Here is a 19175-nt window from a genome sequence, read left to right on the forward strand (position 1 = left end):
TATGTATGTATGCATATATTGGAGGTCGACCGATTATGATTTCTCAACGCCGATACCGATTATTGGAGGGCCCAAAAGGCCGATACCGGTATATAGTTGAAGTCGGAAGTTTACATACACTTACGTTGGAGTCATTAAAACTCATTTTACAACCCCTCCACAAATTTCTTGTATATACACACACACACACACACACAGCTCTGAAGTGACAACGCTACTGAAGAGTCTGCTTAGGAGACAAATACTCTCAACTGTTTGAATAATAAAAATAGAGTTTAAGTTACCTGTGATGAATGCTGAAAACAAAAACTGTAATTTCTATATGCAGGAAATCCTATTTTAATAATGGGCATGGTAAGAATTGACTACCAAAGTGCGAGTCATAATTCCCATGACACCTTCTAGCAAAATCTGAAAAGCGGTTCCTACATTTATTCCATAGGATATTTTTAGATTAACTTAAAATAAGGTCTGTGTTTGGTTTAGGCTTACACCACCTTGACAATTTTATAACTGTGTAGATATCCATAGGATATAATCAATATAAGCGAAGATACATTTTTTTGTAAAGTGGATTTATGAAAATATGTTGACAAACGTTACCTAGTGAGATTTACACGGGTATCAAAACGCCGAGGCGGTTTAAGCACAAAACACAGACCTTATTTGAAGTAGATCATGACATTCTCTATGGAAGATATGAAGGGTAAAATAACGAAGGAATCCCTTTCAAGTTTAGCCGCAAGTTATTACAGGAATTATGACGCGTCGACTATTTCTCTCTAAACCATATACCTTTGACTATTACGAGCCTGCTGCTGCCTACCACCGCTCAGTCAGACTGCTCTATCAAATATCAAATCATAGACTTAACTATAATATAATAAACCTTAGGTCATTAATATGGTAAAATCCGGAAACTATCATCTCGAAAACATTATTCTTTCAGTGACATACGGAACCGTTCCGTATTTTATCTAACGGGTGGCATCCATAAGTCTAAATATTCCTGTTACATCGCACATCCTACAATGTTATTTCATAGTTCCGTAAAATTCTGGCAAATTAGTTCGCAACGAGCCAGATTCTGTATACCCTGATTCTGCGTGCAACGAACGCAAGAGAACTGACAATTTCACCTGGTTAATATTGCCTGCTAACCTGGATTTATTTTAGCTAAATATGCAGGTTTAAAAATATACTGCTCAAAAAAATAAAGGGAACACTTAAACAACACATCCTAGATCTGAATGAAAGAAATAATCTTATGAAATACTTTTTTCTTTACATAGTTAAATGTGCTGACAACAAAATCACACAAAAATAATCAATTGAAATCCAATTTATCAACCCACGGAGGTCTGGATTTGGAGTCACACTCAAAATTAAAGTGGAAAACCACACTACAGGCTGATCCAACTTTGATGTAATGTCCTTAAAACAAGTCAAAATGAGGCTCAGTAGTGTGTGTGGCCTCCACGTGCCTGTATGACCTCCCTACAACGCCTGGGCATGCTCCTGATGAGGTGGCGGATGGTCTCCTGAGGGATCTCCTCCCAGACCTGGACTAAAGCTTCCGCCAACTCCTGGACAGTCTGTGGTGCAACGTGGCGTTGGTGGATGGAGCGAGACATGATGTCCCAGATGTGCTCAATTGGATTCAGGTCTGGGGAACAGGCGGGCCAGTCCATAACATCAATGCCTTCCTCTTGCAGGAACTGCTGACACACTCCAGCCACATGAGGTCTAGCATTGTCTTGCATTAGGAGGAACCCAGGGCCAACCGCACCAGCATATGGTCTCACAAGGTGTCTGAGGATCTCATCTCGGCGCCTAATGGCAGTCAGGCTACCTCTGGCGAGCACATGGAGGGCTGTGCGGCCCCCCCAAAGAAATGCCACCCCACACCATGACTGACCCACCGCCAAACCGGTCATGCTGGAGGATGTTGCAGGCAGCAGAACGTTCTCCACGGCGTCTCCAGACTGTCACATCTGTCACGTGCTCAGTGTGAACCTGCTTTCATCTGTGAAGAGCACAAGGCGCCAGTGGCGAATTTGCCAATCTTGGTGTTCTCTGGCAAATGCCAAACGTCCTGCACTGTGTTGGGCTGTAAGCACAACCCCCACCTGTGGACGTCGGGCCCTCATACCACCCTCATGGAGTCTGTTTCTGACCGTTTGAGCAGACACATACACATTTGTGGCCTGCTGGAGGTCATTTTGCAGGGCTCTGGCAGTGCTTCTCCTGTTCCTCCTTGCACAAAGGCGGAGGTAGCGGTCCTGCTGCTGGGTTGTTGTCCTCCTACGGCCTCCTCCACGTCTCCTGATGTACTGGCCTGTCTCCTGGTAGCGCCTCCATGCTCTGGACACTACGCTGACAGACACAGCAAACCTTCTTGCCACAGCTCGTATTGATGTGCCATCCTGGATGAGCTGCACTACCTGAGCCACTTGTGTGGGTTGTAGACTCCGTCTCATGCTACCACTAGAGTGAAAGCACCGCCAGCATTCAAAAGTGACCAAAACATCAGCCAGGAAGCATAGGAACTGAGAAGTGGTCTGTGGTCCCCACCTGCAGAACCACTCCTTTATTGGGGGTGTCTTGCTAATTGCCTATAATTTCCACCTGTTGTCTATTCCATTTGCACAACAGCATGTGAAATTTATTGTCAATCAGTGTTGCTTCCTAAGTGGACCGTTTGATTTCACAGAAGTGTGATTGACTTGGAGTTACATTGTGTTGTTTAAGTGTTCCCTTTATTTTTTTGAGCAGTGTATATACTTGTGTATTGATTTTAAGAAAGACATTGATGTTTATGGTTAGGTACACATCGGAGCAAAGACAGTCCTTTTTCGCGAATGCGCACCGCATCGATTATATGCAAAGCAGGACAGGCTAGATAAACTAGTAATATCACCAACCATGTGTAGTTAACTAGTGTTTATGATTGATTGATTGTTTTTTTTATAAGATAAGTTTAATGCTAGCTAGCAACTTACCTTGGCAACATAAAGCAGGTGGTTAGAGCGTTGGGCTAGTTAACGTAAGGTTGCATCCCCAAGCTGACAAGGTAAAAAACCTGTTGTGCTGCCCCTGAACAAGGCAGTTAACCCACCGTTCCTAGGCCGTCATTGAAAATAAGAATGTGTTCTTTAACTGACTTGCCTAGTTAAATAAAGGTTAAAAAAATATATTTAAAAAATGTATAAAAAAAATATTCGGCAAATCGGTAGCCAAAAATACAGATTACCGATTGTTATGAAAACTTGAAATCAGCCCTAATTAAAATCGGCCATTCCAATTAAATCGGTCAACCTCTAGAATGCATGTATGTATATATGTAACTACAGTCTTACTGTTGTCATTGTAGGAGTGGACACATTGTTTGCAGAGCACACAACCTAGGCTACACTAGTGAGAAAAAAGTTTTGGGTTTATTTCATTCCATTTATGAGTCGTCAATGTATTAATTGTCTTGTTTGGAGCGCTACTGTCAACCTTGAGTAAGGACACGCACCTGATTACACAGAAGTAGGCTACCTGGCCTGCGTGAAAAATGTAGGCCTATAAAATGTGCCAATTTGGGGATCTGATACTATTTCTTATTGTCTTAACTCACCATCACTGTGGCGTTTCTCAAATATTATTTTCTTCAACTCAAACAGCAATTAACAAAGTCTGTTATTACAGCCATTGAGAAAGAAAATAGTTCCTCAACATAGCCTATGTAAAAAATCTTTCCAGTTCTCTCCCATTCGATAACCACTCAGCATGAAAGGGGGGGGATAAACATATATCAGGTAGGCCTATTTTCTGACTTCTTATCCCCTGCGCAAATAGCCTACCATTTTGTCGATCTGTCCAGAGCTCACTGGCATGGGAAACAGAGGGCCCAGAATATGTTTAGCATGGGCTGGACCAAGTTAATAGTTGATACAATGTTTCCAGTTCCTTGCAGACAGGCAATAGTAGCCAATGTGATTTAAAGGATATTTTCTACCTGCAGGCTGCAATGTTTTTATTTGTTAGCTTTAAGTAGACTATTTTTGCATTTTGGTAATGGCAATAAAAGTTACTTTTAGATTTGTATAATTTTCATTTAGAATTGATTAATCACGACATAGATTTTGAAATACATTATTATAAATTAAATGAAACTGTTTCACGAAAATGTGCATATGAAAAGCATAACTGGTACGCAGATCAGTAGAGAAGTTACGATAACTTGGCACTCCAAATGGAAAAGGTTGCGGACCGCTGGTGTAGCCTTTTACCGGCAACTTCAGGAGTATAACTAAGGCCAGCAGCAGCGGGAGGGGGTGGAGGGCTCTGGAAAAGGGTTCCCTCTTCTGGTTAGGCTATATTGATCTCTGGCTCAGTCTTTAGTAATTTGTGTGCGTCGCAGTGGTTAAAGCATCATACAAGCTCAGTGGGCTACATATTGTTGATTTTATTCAAAACATAGGTTAAGTCTATATAAGGAAAAACACACGTCTTAAAATTTCTATCGATTAGTAGAAAGATCAGACCACTCTCGGTTGGCCAATATTTTTTGTGGGTCTGGAACAACCCTACTTCCTTCATGTACATATTTACCTTTGTTGGATTCTAGCCCGAAATATAGTTATTCATGTTACCACACTAACTTATTGATTACTTTACATGTATAAGGAATGTATATGTTGGGGTCAATGAAGGGTAGATAGGGACTTGCTGTATGGGAAGTTACTGAGTGAGATAATGGGAAGTCCAGAAAGTTCATATTCTGTTTCATGTTTCTAAAGAGGGAGGCGAAGGGCAATAGTTCATCTCTGATAAGGCAGGCCAGCTGTGGAACTAGGGAGGAGCGAGGAATTCGGCTCGAGGTCAAGTCAACAGATGAAGTGAGATGAAACCTCTGGATGAGGGGCCAGAGGGGCCCACCACAACAATCAAATCGCACACACAAACTTCCACAAAGGTTCTAGCATCAGGCAGGGCCATGACTACGCCAGTGAGAGGAAACAAATAAGTTCCTGCCTAGCAACAGAGATGTATTGGCTGTCTAGATGTGCAAGGAGTTGACCCCACCTATGAGGAGGTTATAAATATATGTGCTTGTGTAATCATACCTTGTCTTTGCAGCGTTATGACCCAGTGGGTGAATATACTTTGCGCTTTTCCAGTCGTCCGTTTGAGTTTGTTCAGAACCTAACACCTTAAATACCTCGTAATCCTACACAATGATCTGGTACTCAATGCATATAGCTCCATTGTTGTGTATTTTATTCCTTGTGCTACCATTTATTTATTTAATACATTTTTAACTCTGCATCGTTGGGAAGGGCTTGAAAGCAAGCATTCCATGGTAAAGTCTACACCTGTACACCTGAATTTATTCTCTGTGCATTCCTCTTGCTGATTAATACAACAAAACTGTTCAAGACACTTCTTGGTCCCATTTACTTTGACAACTCACCATTTTGTCCTTGACGTTGTCATTTCTACCCTCACTTTGGTACTGGAGGAACAAAAGAGAACACGAGGACCATTAGTGCGATGAAGCCAGGGTAGGAGGGTATGCCAATACATTTTCCTTTGGTGATCAATAAAGCATCAATTGACTTTAGGGCCTGTACCTCTTTCATAAAGCCCTTGCCCAGGCGTACTATCTTGGCAAAGAGGATGGGGTCATGGGAGAGGTGCGGCCCCAGGTAGCAGAGCATGCTGAACACGTCCCTGCGCAGGTCCTCAAAGCTCTCGGCAGGCCTGGGGGCCCGCTTGTTCCTCAGGGGCCTCAACAAACATCCCTTGGCCCCTTTGGGGACCCCGGCTCTGCAAAGGGAAACACAGGTGAGACAGGGCATACTACAAACAGCAACATAAAGCCTCCACTGCTCTAGTGTTAACACTAGGTGGTTCTGCATGCGACTGTTGTTGTGTGTGTGTGTGTATGCCTACAATTAAATGAAAGGCGGGTATCAGAGTTTGTATTATTTTGGCTGGCTGGCTGTGTATGTATGGACACTGACATGTCGTGTTGTATTTAGGTGAATGTGTACATTTCTTCCACTAATATGTAAAGAGCACAAAGTGAATCCAGGGGAGCGGGCAGGCACCTGCGGTACAGTGGCTCCACAGTCAGATGCAGCAGCTGGCACAGCGCCAGAGCAACGGCCTTGTGAGAGGTGGCGTAGAAGGCGGGCATCTGGTCCATAATGCTTTGGGCATGGTGCCAGTCTCCGATCCTCAGCAGCGCTTCCAACAGACCCAGCTTCTGGTTATCAGGAGCCTGAGGGTAGAGGGGGAGATGTGGCGTGTGTGGGTGAGCTTGAGTGAAGCTCAGGGCAATTGGAACAGCAGCAGAAGTTAGTCTGAGAGCAGCTCTTCCTACATCCTTAGGTTTATGACTATAAGTTATAGCGGAGGGATCTGACAAACTACAAAGCAGGCCCATTAAAAGAGGTTACGGATGATTTGCAAACACAAAGCCTAGTGAGTAAATCATGAGTCGTAAATATTTTATTTATTTTTACCCCCTTTTCCTCCCCAATTTCGTGGTTACTGTCTTGTCTCATCGCTGCAACTCCCGTACAGACTCGGGAGAGGCGAAGGTCGAGAGCCATGCGTCCTCCGAAACACAACCCAACCGCACTGCTTGACACAATGCACATCCAACCCGAAAGCCAGCCGCACCAATGTGTCGGAGGAAACACCGTACACATGGCGACCTGGTCAGCGTGCACTGCGCCCAGCCCGCCACAGGAGTCGCTAGTGCGCGATGAGACAAGGATATCCCTGCCGGCCAAACCCTCCCTAACCCGGACAACGCTGGGCCAATTGTGCGCCGCCCCAAGGGCCTCGCGGTCACGGCCGGCTGCGACAGAGCCTGGGCTCGAACCCAGAATCTCTGGTGGCACAGCTAGCACTGTGATGCAGTGCCTTAGACCACTGCGCCACCCAGGAGGCCATATGAGTCGTAATTTTCTCCAGCAGCACTGGATGGGAACAAGGTACTGTAGAAATCTATCGACGTACCTGATGCTGCACTTAATTCATGTGTGTGACTGACACAACCAACTGTGACACAGCATAGTAACAAGGCAGTGTTGTCAGGGAGGCTGAGTTAACTAGCTAGAGGACGAACTGATATTCTGCTCATCCAATGTAACACATTTTTCGGGCCAGGCTATTTTATAAAAAACTAAAAGCACTTACGTCAAACTGTGAGCTTAATGTTGAAAGATGTTTGTGAATTTGTCTCCCAGTGTGTTGGAAAGCAGACGGAACCAGGTTCTCCTCTAGGATTTTGCCTGTCCTTAGCTCTATTTCGTTTTATTTTTATCATTAATCCCTAGTCATAAGCATACCCATAACATGATGCAGCCACCACCCTGTTTAAAAGAGTGGTACTCAGTGATGTATTGTGTTGGATTTGCACCAAACATTACACATCAGGACAGAGTTAATTTCTTTGCAGTTTTACTTTAGTTCTTTATTGCAAACAGGCTGCATGTTCTGGAATATTGAAATACATTTTTTTTGTGCAAGCCACTGGAAAAACTATTGAAACCGTTATTTGCTAAATTTAGCATTAGCATGACGTGGGCACTCAGATGACAGATGCAATCTGACAATCTAGATCTTGGGCTGGAGGCTGAATTTATTTTAGAAACATGGCTCACAAAAGCCTTCAGTGTTGCTCTTCGTTTCTTTTAACGTGGGGGGGGCTGCAGCCTCAACTAACAGACCTCCTTCTGGCCCATCAATCACTGTCTGTGTGTCTGTCGGTGGTGGTGGTGGTGGTATGCACAGCCCTGCCTCAGACAGACACTGACTGACACCTCGTTAACACACAACAATAAAGCCTTTTCCCTTTCCTTCAGCAGCATACAGAGGCAGCCTTATAAAGACTGGGCTTCATCATGGCAATTAAAGAATGACACTTAGTGGAAGTAGACTTGTGCTTTAGTGTGGAACAGTTACCCAAATGTGGAGACATGTATTTCAAATAGTAGAAATGTGTGCGAGTGTAACATGAGATTACTTTACCTTGTCGTTCTTCTCCTCCTCTTTCTCTCTCTCCTTGTCCTCAGTCTTCTCGGAGGGCACCACCACCATGGTGAGCTTGCGGGCGATCTGCTTGGCCTCTGTGATTTCTCTCTTGTGCTCCTCTACAATGCTGGCATCCAGTGGCATCAGCTGGGAGGGCAACGCAGGCTCAGTCATACATCAGGTAACATTTTATAGCACCAGGCATTTAGACTTCTCTGTTGGATCACATGTTGCACAATCTGGCATGCACTGAGGACAACCAATGTTAGTAAAATCTTTGATATAGAATTAAACATAATTATACAATTATGCCTTTAGAAAGTATTCACACCTTTACTTTTTCCACATTTTGTTGAGTTACAAAGTGGGATTAAAATGGGTTTAATTATCAGTTTTTTGTCAACGATCTAGACAAAATATGTCAAGGCGAAGAAGAATTCTAACACTAGTAAAACATTTATAGAAAAAACGAATATACATTGATTAGATAACTATTCAATCCCGGCTCAATGGCAGTGATTACAGCTGTGAGTCTTTCTGGGTAAGTGTAAGAGCTTTGCACGCCTGGACTGTACAATGTGTGCACATTATTATTTTTTAATTCATCAAGCTCTGTCAAATTGGTTGTTGATCATCGCTAGACAGCCATTTTCAAGTCTTGCCAAAGATTTCCAAGCCGATCTAAGTCAAAACAGTAAATTGGCCACTCAGGAACATTCACTGTCTTTTTGGTATGCAACTCGTGTATATTTGGCCTTGTGTTTTAAATTATTGTCCTGCTTAAAGGTTAACGTCTCCCAGTGACTGTTGGAAAGCAGACAACCAGGTTTTTATCTAGGACTTTGCCTGCACTTAGCTCTATTTTGTTTCTTTTTAATCATAAAAAAAACTCCCTAGTCCTTGTCGATGACAAGCATACCCATAACATGATGCAGCCACCACCATGCTTGAAAGGTTGACGAGTGATACTCAGTGATGTGCGATGTGATGCTCCAAACATAACACTTTGTATTAGGGACATAATTTCTTTGCAGTTTTACTTTAATGCCTTGTTGCAAACAGGATGCATGTTTTGGAATATTTAGTATTGTGGAATAACTACAATGTTGTTGATCCATCCTCAGGTATCTCCTATCACAGCCATTAAACTCTGTTTTAAAGTCACCATTAGCCTTATGACTGTATCTTGTATAACTCAGTGTATTGATACAGCATCCAAAGACTAATTAATAACTTCACCATGCTCAAAGTGAAATTCACTGTCTTCTTTTTATTAGCAATCTACTAATAGGTGCCCTTCTTTGCAAGGCATTGAAAAACCTCCCTGGTCTTTGTGGTTGAATCGGTGTTTGAAATCCACTGCTCGAATGAGGGACCTCATAGATACTTGTAATTTGACTCAAGACAATTCAGATTTTCATGTTTAATTAATTTGTAAAGATTTCAAAAAACAATTCCACTTTGACATTATGGAGTACTGTGTAGGCCAGGGATTTCTTTTTTAATTTAAGCTCTAACAACAAAACGTGGAAGAAGTTGAGAATGAACTGTATTATGTGAGACAATGCTCTGTAGGTGTGAGTTGAGAGATGCTTACGTGCACATAGATGTCCTCCAGCTCTATAAGGTTGTGATGCAAGAGGGCGGCAGCGATGTGGTAGAGTGACGTGGGGGTCTCCTCATTGGGCTCCTGGGAGAAGGACAGTCAAGGAACACTCAATACATACTGAGGAACAGCTAATGGATATGGGGGGGGTCTAGTACAAATCAGAGAAATTCACTCTGCTGTCTTTTGATCCCCAACTTGAAGCTAAAGTGTATATTTCAGTGACTGGCGGCTAGGGATGCACATGTCGGTCAATTTTGCTTCTGACTAACCGACCCCGGTTTAGTTTTTTTAAATCCCAAAACAGTAAAATGACACGACCAACAGAAAATAATATGTATACATACAAGGAACGGACATGTTTCCTAAGAGCTTCATGAAAACATGCAACAATAGCAAGCCTATTGTCTTATAGTCAAAAGGCTATAGCATATTATTGAAGATGCAACTGCTGTAATGAAGCAGCTAATAAAAAAAAAAGCTGTTTTCAAACATTTGCCAAAATGCAATTCATGGGAAAACACTATTCTAAAACAGAGCATCTAATGCGAGCGGTTACATATATTTCAGGGGGGGTCACTACCTCACAAGGCGGTCTGTCACGTGACAGAGATGAAAATCTCAGCTAGAAACTTAGAGGGGAATCTAATAGCAACAACTAGGACAGGTTGCTAATATGACTAGGATTCTGTCTCTGGATTCTGGACAAAGTTGATATGAAAACCAATAGAACAGGAGATTTATCTCCACTTTTCTATGGTTGGATTTTGGCTAGGCTACTTTGAAGCAAGGTATAACAACCACCAAAGCTTACATTGTAAAGTGGTGGGTGACATGCTTATAACCTGCCTACCGTTGACTAAATTCTACGCACATCGAATCGGAGGCACGCTTTAATTACGAGTTAAGAAATTAAAAAAAACTATTTTTAAATCTTGGCCTACAAAAGAATTGGCACACGATTGCATTTAGAATTGTTATTTGTTGCTTACTGACTGGGCTTATAAAAGCACGTTTCACTCCAGTACCAACTTTTTGAGGAGCTGTTCTCGCGCTGTCTGACAGGTGATAGGCCATTCCACTCTTCAAACTAGGCTCTGTATTCTGTGCACATGTGATAAGATACATGACAAGTAACGGAAATACACAAGCCAATTTATTTCCACTAAATTTTGACAGGCTTTTTGTAGTTAACCGTTAACATCCCTACTGGCAGCATTAATATTCACATCAGGTCTGACTGCACCAGTTTCCCTCATTCTTGCAGGTCAATGGAGAATGTGGGCAAGACTTATGTTCTCATCAATAAGACCTTGAAGTATTTTTATTTAATTTGGTTAAGGATTTCTCTGCTTCTTGGACAGGTAGCTCCTCACAAACACCTATTTGTACAGTTTATATCCGGCCAGTTTTAGACAGGCTGTAGAGTGCAGACAGTCACAGTGGGGAGTCTGCTCTCTCACCTGGTTGAACTTGAACTTGAAGCCCAGGATGTGGCAGAGGGTGAGGGGTTCACACATGTAGGACTTGATGAGGGGCAGGAAGAACTCGTCTTGGTCAGAGCGACACTCGTACACCTCCAGGATGATGTCCAGAACGCGGTTGGGGTCCAGGTTGAAGCATCCTGCAGGGTGGAGAGGGAGTAAGGGTGTACAGATGACATTGAGTAACTTGGGTACAAAATAAGGCAATGTGTAATGTAACCCCCATTTGGGAGTCTAAATGGAGAGTCGTCTTTAAAAATACATAAAAATAGTAAGGTCCCATACAACAATTCAATCCTCAATTTAAAAACTGTAAAAAGCACTTCTGCCAAACTTATAATTTCCATTACTTTCTTGGTTGGTCACAGAAATTATACATACCCGTCACAGAAAAAGCAGCGAGACTAAGAGTGCAACAAGGACCTGCTGCTTCTTGGCGGTGGAGAACGTGATGAAAAAGACTCGGGGTTTCATACCTATTAGGGACTTGATGCTCTCTAGGACGATGTGGCTGGTGATGTTGCCTGAGAGGTCTTGGCCCAGCTCAGTGATCAGCTTGGCATAGCCCTCATTCTCTTCCCTCAGCAAGTTGAATTTCTGCTGCTTGTAACTAAGGGGACAGAGTGCAAAACAATATGTAGGAGGCCAACCACTCACCATTAGATAAACAACTTCAAACTTTAGGCCCAAGCGTGAATGCAAGTGAAATGATCATTTGTGTTTCTAGTGTATTATAGGGTAATAGAACCCTATACAGCCTGAATAACCATGTTTTGCAGCAAGGTAGTGCGTGAACAGTCCGAATATAAACAACTAAAGTGATGTAATTTCTCTACATTCTGTGCTGACATTACATTTGGCATTCATGGCAAAGCTCACATCCTATAGGGTAAATGGTCACATATCAAATGCTACAGCCACAGGCTGCGAGGTGGATAGCCCAGGGTTGGAGATGTAACAGCACATTCAGCCCTGACCTGGGAATAACAGTAGCTTACTCTACTTCTGGCTACTTGGTCAGATCATTCAATTTATTACATTGTTGACCTTTTGACACCGACCATTACATGATTTAAAAAAAAAAAAAAAAAGACAGATGAAAATGAGTCACTGCTCCACTTACAATAGTTTGGTCTTGATTTTTACGATTTTTTGGTTGAACTGATGAGCTTGCTTTATGAGTCCCAGGGACTCCAGGGTCTCTGGGTCCAGTCTCTCCTTCAGGATGGCATCTGGCACAAAGAACTGAAGAGAGGGCAGGACAAAACAAACAAGTGTTATATAAACAGTCCCTCCAGGATTCTGCAGTCACAAACATTCCCAGCATATTGTGCAAGGGCTTGCAAATTTGCCCAATCACTGCACTATTCCCACATAAAACAGTCTAATGCAATATTATCACAAACTGACCCATAACACAGTACAAAAACAGGGCTCACAATTTAAACCAATAAGCGCACATTTACCGAGCCACGCGTCAAACCTTTTTCCTCAGCGCATTTTAGCAACAAATTGGACAACATTCACTGCACATTGCCATGCAAAATGCCAGAATTGCCACAGCAAAATCAAGCATTTGACAGCAATAATAACAAAACATCCTTGTGAAATCCTGGAGAGACTGTATAAAGATTAGTAAATAGATCTTATATGGTTATGAACAGGGGTGAAAGTAGATTTAATTTCTTACCAGTACAGGACACCAAAGCGCACACACAAATTCATTTTTTGTATAGCCTAGGTGTAATCATAGAATTACATACAGAATCCCTATTCATTTCATATGATCTCAGTGGGCCAAGGCCTAGTAAAGATATGCCATACCACTTTTAACATGCATTACCTTTTAACATAGACGGCATGTGGGTTTCAACTTTGGGGAAGCTAATTTTCACCATAAACATGCACATTTATAATAAAGCATTCCATGCATCCTCGCATTTGCAGACTTATGTAAGTTAGCCTACTATTCCTAATGTGATAATTAGAATGGAGTCATTATTTAAGCTAACACTGTAACTCCATCACTGTTGGCAAAAAAAATATTTCAATGCAGCGCGAAGGGGTGTAGAGTAGGCCTATCAGATACATGTCTTGTTGGCCTTTTATAAACACATTTCATGCAATTCTACTACACTTTATATTCATTCGGAAAGTATTCAGACCCCTTCCCTTATCCACATTTTGTTACATTACAGCCTTATTCTATAATGGATTAAATAAAAATCCTCAATCTACACACAATACCTCATAATGACAAAGCGAAAACAGGTTTACACATTTTTGCAAATGTGTAAAAAAAATAACAGAAATACCCTATTTGCATAAATATTCTGACCCTTTGCTATGAGACTCAAAATTGAGCTCAGGTGCAACCTGTTTCCATTGATCACCCTTTAGATGTTTCTACAACTTGATTGGAGTCCACCTGTGGTAAATTCAATTGATTGGACAAGATTTGGAACGGCACTCACCTGTCAATATAAAAAGGTCCAACAGTTGACAGTGCATGTCAGAGCAAAAACCAAACCATGACGTCAAAGGAATTGTCCGTAGAGCTCAGAGACAGGATTGTGTCAAGGCACAGATCTGGTGAAGGGTACCAAAAATTGTCTGCAACATTGAAGGTCCCTAAGAACACAGTTGACTCCCTCATTCTTAAATGGAAGAAGTTTGGAACCACCAAGACTCTTCCTAGAGCTGGCCCCTCGGCCAAACTGAGCAATCGGGGAAGAAGGGCCTTGGTCAGGGAGGTGGCCAAGAACCCGATGGTCACTCTTACTGAGCTCCAGAGTTCCTCTGTGGAGATGGAAGAAACTTCCAGAAAGACAACCATCTCTGCAGCACTCCGCCAATCAGGCCTTTATGGTAGTGGCCAGATGGAAGCCACTCCTCAGTAAAAGGCAGCCCGCTTGGCACCTAAAGGACTCTGACCATGAGAAACAAGATTCTCTGGTCTAATGAAGCCAAGATAGAGCTCTTTGGCCTGAAGCGTCACATCTGGCACTATCCATAAGGTGAAGCATGGTGGGGTGGCAGCATCATGCTGTGGGGATGTTTTTCAGTTGCAGGGACTGGGAGACCAGTCAAGACAGAGGGAAAGATGAACGGATAAAAGTAGAGATCCTTGATAAAGACCTGCTCCAGAGGTCTCAGGACCTCAGACTAGGGCGAAGGTTCACCTTCCAACTGGACAATGTCCCTAAGCACACAACCAAAACAACGCAAGAGTGGCTTCGGGACAAGACTCTGACCTTCACCGGTTTAGGCAGAGCCCCGACTTTAACCTAATCTAACATCTTTGGAGAGACCTGAAAATAGCTGTGCAGCGATGCTCCCCATACAACCTGACACTGCTTGAGAGAATCTGCAGGGAAGAAAAGGAAAAGAAAAACTCTACACAAAGTTGTGCCAAGCTTGTAGTGTCATACCCAAGACTGGAGGCTGTAATCACTACCAAAAGGTGCTTCAACAAAGTACTGAGTAAAGGGTCTCAATACTTAAGAAAATATGATTTTTTTAATTATAAATTTGCACACAAAAAAATTCTAAAAAACGTTTTTTGCTTGTTCATTATGGGGTGTAGCTTGATGTGGATAAAAAAAAAACTAAAACATTTTAGAGTAAGGCTGTAACGTAACAAAATTTGGAAAAAGTCCAGGGATCAGAATACTTTCTGAATTCACTGTTTTAGCAGAATCTTATTACGACAAATGACTGGGTAGCCTACTCTGCTGACACCTGACAGATCAATAAAAACAATGTTGTCTGATCCATATAAAAAGGCCTACAAAAAAAAGGTGAGACACAAATACAATATGACATCTATCTAACCTAGAGGAGGAAATTGTTGTCCAAAAACAACCAAAAGTGTTACTGACTCAATGATAAAGATAGTGAATATGTTCACTCACCAGGGATATGGCTGATGTTCTCCACTGGTGCCAATAAAATAGGCTACTTACTGTTCGCTCAATTAAGCTAAGAAGAAAAAAAGTTAAATAAAACAAGCTAACGATCCTCTGTGGCCAAATCATACTTTCTGGTGTAGCTGCCCATTTTGAATGATTTTATTTATTTCTGTATAGACAGGAGTAAGCTAATAAGCCTATATAATTTGGGCAATTTAATTACATTTACATTAGGGAAAGCTTCCCCTAGCTTTATGGACGTGTCGCCTATGCCTTTTAATGCGGCATAAACAACCAGTCATGATGTTTTCATCCGATTGTTTGACAATGACTTAACAAAGAGCTCCTGCAGGCTACCCGTGCACATTCATCCACTCACAAAATTATTCCAGCATCCAAACCCAACAGTGCACTGTGCAGCCGCAATATGATGAATGGAAAGTGCTATCCGTTACAAAACACCTACGTGTACTGTAATTACATTCTGTGAAGGCCTACATGTGTAGCCTGAATTGACGAGATGCAGGGTTGCATAACCGGGTGGAAGCCGGCTAGTGATGGCTATTTAACAGTCTGATGGCTTTATGATAGTCTCTCGGTCCCAGCTTTGATGCACCTGTACTGACGTCGCCTTCTGGATGATAGCGGGGGAACAGGCCGTGGCTCGGGTGGTTGATGTCCTTCATGATCTTTTTGGCCTTCCTGAGACATCGAGTGCTGCAGGTGTCCTGGAGGGCAGGCAGTCTGCCCCTAGTGATACGTTGGGCAGAACACACCACCCTCTGGAGAGCCCTTTAGTTGCGGGCGGTGCAGTTGCTGTACCAGGCGATGATACAGTCTGACAGGATGCTCTCAATTGTGCATCTGTGACAATGTATGAGGGTTTTAGGTGCCAAGCCAAATTTCTTTAGCTTCCTGAGGTTGAAGAGGCGCTTTTGCGCCTTCTTCACCACACTGTGTGGGTGGACCATTTCAGATTGTCGGTGATGTGTACACAGAAGAACTTGGAAGCTTTCCACCTTCTCCACTGCAGTCCCGTCGATGTGGATAGTGGCGTGCTCACTCTGCTGTTTCCTGAAGTCCATGATCAGCTCCTTTGTTTTGTTGACGTTGAGTGAGGTTATTTTCCTGGCACCACTCTCCCAGGGCCCTCACCTTCTCCCCTGTAGGCTGTCTCATCATTGTTGGTAAAGCAGGCCTCCTACTGTTGTGTTGTCTGTAAACTTGATGATTGAGTTAGACGCGTGCGTAGTCATGGGTGAACAGGGAGTACAGGAGGGGGCTGAGTACACACCCTTGTGGGGCCCTGTGCTGAGGATCAGCGAAGTGGAGGTGTTGTTTCCTACCTTCACCACCTGGGGGCGGCCGTCAGGAAGTCCAGGACCCAGTCCACCTGGGGCGGCAGGTAGCCTCGTGGTTAAGAGCATTGGGCCAGTAACCGATAGGTTGATGGATCGAATCCCCGAGCTGACTAGGTACAAATCGGTCATTCTGCCCCTGAACAAGGCAGTTAACCCACTGTTCCTAGGCCGTCATTGTAAATAAGAATTTGTTCTTAACTGACTTGCCTGGTTAAATAAATAAATACAATTTACAAAAAGTTGCACAGAGCGGAGTTCAGACCCAGGGCCCCGAGCTATGGTGTTGAATGCTGAGCTATAGTCAATGAGCAGCATTCTTACATAGGTATTCCTCTTGTCCAGATGGGATAGTGCAGTGCGATGACAATTGCATCGACTGTGGATCTATTGGGGCGGTAAGCAAATTGAAGTGGGTCTAGAGTGCCGGGTAAGGTAAAGGTGATATGATCCTTGACTAGTCTCTCAAAGCACTTCATGATGACAGAAGTGAACGCTACGGGGTGATAGTCATTTAGTTCAGTTACCTTTGCTTTCTTGGGTACGGTAACAATGCTGGACATCTTGAAGCAACTGGGGACAGCAGACTGGGATAGGGAGAGATTGAATATGTCGGTATTCACTCCAGCCAGCTGGTCTGCACGTGCTCTGAGGACGCGGCTAGGGATGCAGTCTGGGCCGGCAGCCTTGCGAGGGTTAACACGCTTAAATGTCTTACTCACGTCGGCCACGGAGAAGGAAAGTCCACAGTCCTTGGTAGTGGGCCGCGTTGGTGGCACTGTATTATCCTCAAAGCGGGCGAAGAAAGTGTTTAGCTTGTCCAGAAGCAAGACGTCGGTGTCCGCGATGTGTCTGGTTTTTCCTTTGTAGTCCGTGATTGTCTGTAGACCCTGCCACATACGTCTCGTGTCTGAGCCGTTGAATTGCGACTCCACTTTGTCTCTGTACTGACGTTTTGCCTCTGATTACCTTACGGAGGGAATAAGTACACTGTTTGTATTAGACCATATTCCCAGTCACATTGCCATGGTTAAATGCGGTGGTTCGCACTTTCAGTCTGCCATTTATCCATGGTGTCGGGTTTGGGTAGGTTTCAATAGTCACAATGGGTACAACATCTCCAATACACTTCCTGATGAACTCAGTCACTGTATCCATGTATTAGTCAATGTTATTCTCAGAGGCTACACGAAACATATCCCAGAATGCGTGTAAAAGCCTATTGTTTTTTGGCATTTTGTGTTAATTGTGATAGGCTCACATTTTACCAGTACGGTGTAGCCCCACTATTTACATTTACATTTATCCAGAGCTCTTATCCAGAGCGACTTATTTATTTGGCATGAACGCCGTACCGGACCAGCTTACTTTCACCCCTGGTTATAAATGACAGAAAATTTAACATTTGTGAAGAGAATCAAATGTCACTATAATATTCTAAATTAAGAGCCAATAGCATAAAAAAAAAGTTTGTATTCAAGCTTGACACTCAAATACTGTGTTTTGTCTTGCAGTAGGAAATACAGACAAAGGCTGAGTTTTCCATGATCAATACCGCCACCTAGTGAAAGTTGACATCTCATGAGAATGTATTTTTGTTCATTGCAATAACTTGAAACACACTTACCAGACACGCTCCCACTAGCTGGGTGTAATGGTCACGTTTGTTTTTTTCCTCTAAAGAGCTGGTCTCTATGTCTGTCAAAATAATGATTGAAACATTACAATATCATAACTGTAATTAGGCAACACATTTAGGCATTAAATTGCAAATGGCTGTCACAATATGCCCAAACTGAAGTCATACCCACCTAGTATACTGAAAACATCTGCTAAAATGGATGGCATGTCATCCCGCAGATCCTGGAAATAAACAAGAAATCAGAAGCATTCAAAACAGGCATAAAAAAGGTAAATTCTTAATGACTTTTGTTTGCTGATACAGAAGTTCCAGAAGGAAGTGGTGTTTAGCTTTTTTTTACAAGCAAAGCACACTGTTTCAGTCTGAAATGAATGAATAGGCAGAAGAGGACTGTTTTATTATGGCGCAGCTACAAGTGTACCTTCTCTGCATGTTCCTAATGATAGCATCTATGCCTGTATTCGTAACATTACAAAAATTCCACATTCCAGGGAACACAGGAAAAACTTGGAGACTCAATGAGTTGTCACATTACTCTATCAACTTCAACACCTGCTAAAGGAACCAGCGATTAGGATTGTGTCTTTTTCTCCCTCTTAAAAATAACCAGAAATCAAGAACTAAATACACATCACTCCTCAATGGCAGATACTGCACTAGTCAATGTTTTCACTAAAAGGACTCTCCTATATGACACAAAACCCTCATTTCGTTATTGCACTAACGCATGGAAGATTTTATGGGATGAAAGACATTGCAGAGAATGAGGACTTCAAAAGGACCATACATACCATCATGTCACAGAGGACACTAGCAGAAAGGTCTAGCTTGAAGTTCCCCTGTATGACATGCCAGCAGAGTTCATACAAAGCTGCCTGTATATCTAGAGAATAAAGAGAAGAGGCAAACAGGCAGAGAATTACTCTCAATACAATGTATCAGTATAACCCCCTTTTCACAAACATACAACCAAAGAGCTGTTGAGGCATAAGCTCACTATGATGCTATATGAACATTAGATGAGACCCGACATAGCGAGACCACATCATTGAATGAATATTACCTTAAATAACTTCTTAACTTCATGTTGCAAAGACTCAATTGTTGCAAAACTAACATGTATACTGTTCTTTCAAA

The 19175-nt window shown here is 42.7% G+C and overlaps 1 protein-coding gene across 2 annotated transcripts in view; it reads right to left on the bottom strand.

The window, feature by feature from the left end:
* LOC115148997 (THO complex subunit 2) overlaps window positions 1-19175 on the bottom strand; it is a 70778-nt gene that overhangs the window by 47856 nt on the left and 3747 nt on the right. For both annotated transcript variants that reach the window (XM_029691404.1, XM_029691403.1), the window contains exons 3-13: window positions 18830-18921; window positions 18208-18259; window positions 18024-18094; window positions 12251-12372; window positions 11604-11737; window positions 11107-11267; window positions 9635-9727; window positions 8035-8184; window positions 6102-6274; window positions 5622-5817; window positions 5462-5503 (exon numbers count right to left, since the gene is read on the bottom strand). In XM_029691404.1, coding sequence (XP_029547264.1) covers window positions 5462-5503; window positions 5622-5817; window positions 6102-6274; window positions 8035-8184; window positions 9635-9727; window positions 11107-11267; window positions 11604-11737; window positions 12251-12372; window positions 18024-18094; window positions 18208-18259; window positions 18830-18921 — 1286 coding nt within the window. The remainder of the gene's footprint in view (window positions 1-5461; window positions 5504-5621; window positions 5818-6101; window positions 6275-8034; window positions 8185-9634; window positions 9728-11106; window positions 11268-11603; window positions 11738-12250; window positions 12373-18023; window positions 18095-18207; window positions 18260-18829; window positions 18922-19175) is intronic.

The sequence above is a fragment of the Salmo trutta genome, chromosome 15 (genome assembly GCF_901001165.1).
Source record: "Salmo trutta chromosome 15, fSalTru1.1, whole genome shotgun sequence".
In the NCBI taxonomy this organism is placed as follows: Eukaryota; Metazoa; Chordata; class Actinopteri; order Salmoniformes; family Salmonidae; genus Salmo; species Salmo trutta.